This window comes from Gigantopelta aegis, chromosome 8 (genome assembly GCF_016097555.1).
Source record: "Gigantopelta aegis isolate Gae_Host chromosome 8, Gae_host_genome, whole genome shotgun sequence".
Taxonomy (NCBI): Eukaryota; Metazoa; Mollusca; class Gastropoda; order Neomphalida; family Peltospiridae; genus Gigantopelta; species Gigantopelta aegis.
This window is the reverse complement of record NC_054706.1, coordinates 23,302,396-23,308,612: the sequence shown is the minus strand read 5'-3', so window position 1 is coordinate 23,308,612 and position 6,217 is coordinate 23,302,396. Positions and strand designations below refer to the sequence as shown.

Here is a 6,217-nt window from a genome sequence, read left to right as displayed (position 1 = left end):
CCCCATGGCAGTAGACAGCGATTAACAATAGGTTTAAACACCCACCCCACATGATAAAAAGTAGTGCCCTTTCAAAAGCGACGGAACATGCCAAAAACATGATGAATCCATTATATCGGGCAGGGAAAAAGTAATTTTCATATCTAGCCATACCAGTTGAGCGACTCAACAGCTAACCCAATCGCTCCGATGTTCCGTGTCCTCTTTAGAGCCCGCGAGTACAGGGTGGGGCGGAAATTCCCTTTAGAAATTAGCTTGTGCCCCCCCCCCCCCCTCAAATATTTTCCTGCAATAATATACGCGTATCCAATATATATACTCTTCAAAAAAAGAAACGCAAAAGGGTACAGATGGGTTATAACTCCGATTTTATGTTTCCTAGCGGTTCATGCTTTGTGAATATAAGGTCATTGCATGTCCCAAACACATTCCCACGGTTACATTCGATAAAACGCAGCTACTGTACAATAAAGTTCCAAAATGTGAATATTCGCAAAAACGCAGCCACGTGCAAACCATGTCACCACTGCACGTGCGTTGTCTGCACGTGCAACATGAACACCGACAGTATAAAAGTGCAGGGTGTTCGCTTGCCTGGCCTCTGTATCTGGCCGACAGTTGACAATCCAGGACATGCCACGTCTCAGTGAACCGCAGAGAAAATGCCATCGGCCGACTAGACGCAGGCGAATCCAGAACGGCCGTTGCCAGGGCATTCCATGTGTCCCCAAGCACCATCTCCAGACTGTGGGACCGTTACCAGCAACATGGATCAACACGTGACCTCCCTAGATCCGGTCGACCACGGGTCACTACCCCCGGGCAGGACCGCTACATCCGGGTACGCCACCTTCGGGAACGATTGACTACTGCCACCTCCACAGCCGCAGCAATACCAGGTTTGCGCAGGATATCCGACCAGACCGTACGGAACCGCCTACGTGAGGTAGGAATTCGTGCCAGACGTCCAGTTCGAGGTGTCATCTTAAAACCACAACACCGTCGACTCCGACTGCAGTGGTGCCAGATTCATCGACAATGGCCTCAACTGCGATGGAGACAGGTGTGGTTCAGTGACGAGTCCCGATTTCTGCTCCGACGTCATGATGGAAGATGTCGCGTGTATAGGCGTCGTGGTGAACGTTATGCGGCAAACTGCATGCAGGAAGTGGCGGGGGTAGTGTCATGGTGTGGGCAGCCATCTCACACACTGGCAGAACTGACCTGGTCCACGTGCAGGGCAACCTGAATGCACAGGGCTACATTGACCAGATCCTCCGGCCACACATCGTTCCAGTTATGGCCAACGCCAACGCAGTGTTCCAACATGACAACGCCAGGCCTCACAGCACGTCTCACAACGGCTTTCCTACAGAACAACATTAATGTCCTTCCTTGGCCATCGATATCACCGGATTTGAACCCAATTGAGCATCTATGGGACGAGTTGGACCGACGCATTACAATTTAGAAACTGGAATGGCAAGCCGCAACGTACTACTTTTGAACGACCGTCTTAATCACCTGCAAAACGTGTTCCAGTTAATTACCGCACTGAACTGAAGTACAAAGTACAAAACCAGTTTATATATTTTTAATCTTTATTAAACATCCCTTCACCCTCACGTGCGACAACGGTCCGAGGCGATGACGTCATCGGGTCATGGAGAATCTGCATCATCCTTCATGGCTTCCAGAACTAAAACAAGAAAAGGGATTGTTTAACGACATTCTAGTGTTGGTACTAAACCCATTTATTATCTTAACCCATTTGTTAAAGAGTAAGGACAACCGTTGTCACCATACAGACTAGCTACTCGTAACCAGTATTCTGAGAGTACTACTAAAGCAATACACGTTACCTACTGGACCCAACATTTTCGTATAAAATGCCAAAACTGAAAGTAAATCGCGATGAAAGGTAAAATTAAATATGTATCGGTACCAGTGACGTAGCTGGGTGGTGGGGGGGGGGGGGGGGGCGTCACGGGGACCATGCCCTCCAATCAAAACTTAATATACTCAACGAAAGTTTAGCAAATATCTCTTATGTCTAACATTTGCCATGGTTGAATAAACTTAAAAAACCAGGTGGTCCTATTGTGTTAAAGGCAAAGGTTGATGAGTATGTTGTTTTGTAAATGGTAAACATTTCAGATGTATATACTAATAAAAATAGGTTAATTTATAAATGTTATGCCATTTCTTTTAACATTAGCTAACTTTCGTTGTTGAGTATACATTCATGTGGGTCGACCTCTCCAATATAAAATCCTGGCTACGCCAGTGAACAGTACATTATAAAACGAGTCAATTCGTACCATGGTCATTTCGTACAATAGTTATTTGGTCATTTCGTACCATGGTTATTTCGTACCATGTCCGTTTGGTCATTTCGTACCTCAATCATTTATTGTGCAGCTTAGTTGACTGATGAGTCGAGTCGCACAAAGGTGCTCTTCGAAAATTGGGCACTTTATAATGAAGGGAAAATCAGCGTCTGCCGCCCGTTGAAAATCTGTTCCAGATTGGTGCATGTCGCCGTTGACTGAAACCGCAACGCTAGTGATTTCAAAAGTGTTTTAACTGTAGCTTGAGTATAGTGCTGTGTTTTGTTATGAAATGTGAAATAAAGTTATGATTTCAAGATCGTACATATTTTGTTATAAACTAGAACAGTGATATTCTACATCGATACTGATGTGACCGTTTATTATAAATAGTGACCGTTTATTATAAATATTGTTTATCCAACAGCAATAAGGCAAGCATAGGCAGAGAATCTGTCGAAAGTGGGCCAAGGACGTAATTTTAAAGCCTATATAAAGATATGGGGGGGGGGGGGGGGGTCTCGTATCATGAAATGATCAGTGGCAATATACACGTTCGTTTAAACCTTTGCTCACTTTACAAGGTATGTTTACACGTCATTTATTGTCAATAAAAATAAGTGTTATACCATGACAAAAATAAGATGCCGAATACAAACTATTGTATGAAATGACCAAACATTATGGTACCAGATGGTAAAACGTAGGTACAAAATGGCTATGGTACGAAATGACTGGTACAAAAATGACCCATAAACTATGGTACGAAATGACTAGTAACCTATAAATCTTACACAATTTCAGGTCCGTATCTTAAGATATTGTGAAATAAAGTACAGAAAATTAGATGCTCTAGACATGCATACAGACCGAGACTAAACCTATAGAATAAAGCAGCAAGTGGCATTTACATGTACTTTCCCCAGACTTGACAATACAGTGGCGGATCCAAAAAATATTTAGGGTGGGGCCCAGTGACACGAGGTGGAATGCCAAGTGAACTTTTGGGGGAGGTTTGGAGGGGGATCGTAAAAAAAATGAATATAATAAAATTGTAACTATCGCAAAATTTAAGGGGTCCGGGCCCCTGCCCCCACCTAGATCCGCCTCTGCGATACACCCAGCCCTAGATACTAAGTTTCCCTAGATAAATGTTTTTGGTTTACGACGCACTCGCATTTTATTTACGGTTATATGGCGTCAGACATGTGGTTAAGGACCACACATTGAGAGGAAACACGCTGTCGCCACTTCATGGGCTACTCTTTTCGATTAGCAGCAAGGGGATGTTTTATATGCACCATCCCACATACAGGATAGCACATACCACGGCCTTTGTTAGTTGTGGAGCACTGGGTGAAACTAGAAATAGCCCAATGGGGCCACCGACCGCGCATCAAACGAGCGATTTTACCACTGGGCTACGTCCCGCCCCCTCCATATACAACGGCTTCTGTGTCCCGTTAAATACTGGGTTTGAAATGGCAGCAGCAAACAAATTCACTTTACCCTTTTTATTTATTCCAGAAGTGAACATTTTCCTACACAAGTAAATAGATGGTGTTACAGGCCCCTTAACGCCATGCTCACCCGTGGCATTTGTCGAGATAATCCAGAAAGTACCAATTCAAGCCGCCCCCACCCCCCGAAAAACACAGTACATCCTAACCCCCTCCAGGCCCATCTTCAACTCGCTTTTGTAAGAAAACTTAGAATAATTTTTTTAAAGTCAAGCCTGTGAAGTGCCTACAAAAGTAAAAAAACTGTCGTTTTAAAATTTACTGTTAAATTCGTGACCCAATCCATCAATCTTGTATAATTATTTTGTACAAAATTACTTACATTCCTCTTTGTTGTCAAAGTGGAATTGTTTGAATTCAGCGAGGTCCAATTTGCCATCACCTGTAAAAAGAAATATATCAAATACTTCACATACAAGTTAAAATTATAATTCACTTTTACGGATGATTTTTACTATGGGGGAAAACAATATGCCTCTTGTGTAACAGATTTCACGTGGTCTCAATTTATCTTGGGGTTTCATAATGTGCACCACTTTTCAAAAGTATTTTCGCAAGAGTTTAGGAAACTATGCTACATTAAATACAAGATACGAATACCATTTTATACAATAACCACCCTCCACACTTCTACCAGATATTTATCTTCGACATTTTTACTATCCCCACCCCTATACCAGTTGGTCCTGCGCCCATTTTCTTTCAGTCACTCCTCTATAAACCTACGAGACTAAAATCTATGGGAAGTCGTCTTTTAACGCATCTTTTCATCTTTGTAAAAAAAATTGATAGTTTTCTTAAGGTGGATTTGGCAATGTTAATATAATTTAAAGAAAGAAATGTTTTATTTAACGACGCACTCAACAACACATTTTATTTACGGTTATATGGCGTCAGACATATGGTTAAGGACCACACAGATTTTGAGAGGAAACCCGTTGTCGCCACTACATGGGCTACTCTTTCCGATTAGCAGCAAGGGATCTTTTATTTGCGCTTCCCACAGGCAGGATAACACAAACCATGGCCTTTGTTAAACCAGTTATGGATCACTGGTCGGTGCAAGTGGTTTACACCTACCCATTGAGCCTTGCGGAGCACTCACTCAGGGTTTGGAGTCGATATCTGGATTAAAAATCCCATGCCTCGACTGGGATCCGAACCCAGTACCTACCAGCCTGTAGACCGATGGCCTACCACGACGCCACCGAGGCGGGTCCAATATAATTTAAAGACCGATTTAATGACCGATTTAATACGTGTTAGATATACCTTTCGAATTACTTTTGTAAACTTTGTATTAAGTCAAGTACTATGTGCTTTAAGGAATTACTTCCAATCTTACCATTTGTATCGCCCTTGTGGAATCTGGCGAGTAGAACTGGGTTGGTTACTTTCAGGCCGGTCGCGTGAGCGATCTCGTTCATTTCAACAAAACCATCTCCGTTTACATCCAGATCATGCAGAACTGTCGGCACATCGGAATCCTGAAAGATAAAATTAGAAGTTGGGTTCTCTTTTTTAACTACACCAGAACAATTTATGAATATTCCGCTATTGATGTCAAACCTTCGGTAATACAGTCGTTTTCAAAATAAATCCTCTTACATGGTCAGGGAGAGACTTACTTTTACATGCACGTTCCTACAGACAGGACGGCATATTCCACAGTTTGACATACCAGTTATGGTGCAATGGTGGACTGCACGAGCCAAGTAAAGAAATTGTCCAGCTTGGGATTCGACCCAAGCACCCCAGGAGAGTATTCTAACCAATAATTACATTTTACACAGCATGCCATATTTTCACGATTGAAATGATTAAGGCCCGTTTTTGACCAGAATGCGGCAGCATATTCAGGATTTTATATTGGGGGTGGGTGGCAACCCACACTATGTATGCATGCATTGGCTCAGGAATTTAAAAAACTGAAAAATATTTTAATTTTGCCCCAGGGATTCAAAATTTTAAATTGACCGCTTGATATACAAAATATAACGTTGTTCGGTCTGTCTAGTTTCTAATTTGTTTGGCTAGTACTATGCTGTTTATTAGCCGAATACGATGTATTTGTTTATCAGATTGTTGGGAAAAGGTATAACAAACCGCTGAAAAATGGGACTGGGGCTGGGTTAGAGGCTTACACGAAATGAATGTTTAACGACACCCCAGCACGAAAAATACATCGGCTATTGGGGGTCAAACGATGGTAAAATGCAACAATGATAAGAACCTCAATATAAAAATTCAAAAAGTTAAATAAAAACCCCCGGTGTAAAGAACTGTGCTAAAAAATACAAAATATAACCATATGGGTAATATTAAAAATTTGGATACAAATCGGCATCACGTAAGAAATGTAAAAGT

The 6,217-nt window shown here is 42.2% G+C and overlaps 1 protein-coding gene across 2 annotated transcripts in view; it reads right to left on the bottom strand.

Moving 5' to 3' along the window:
- Positions 1–1,587: 1,587 nt before the first annotated feature.
- Positions 1,588–6,217, bottom strand: part of LOC121380091 — a 10,590-nt gene continuing 5,960 nt past the window's right edge. The window contains exons 3-5 of one of the 2 annotated variants that reach the window (XM_041508842.1): positions 5,196–5,337; positions 4,173–4,232; positions 1,588–1,699 (exon numbers count right to left, since the gene is read on the bottom strand). In XM_041508842.1, the coding sequence (XP_041364776.1) occupies positions 1,662–1,699; positions 4,173–4,232; positions 5,196–5,337 (240 nt within the window). In that variant the 3' untranslated portion in view covers positions 1,588–1,661. Of the gene's footprint in view, positions 1,700–2,398; positions 2,549–4,172; positions 4,233–5,195; positions 5,338–6,217 lie in introns of those variants that run through there. The other variant, XM_041508841.1, reaches the window with a different exon arrangement.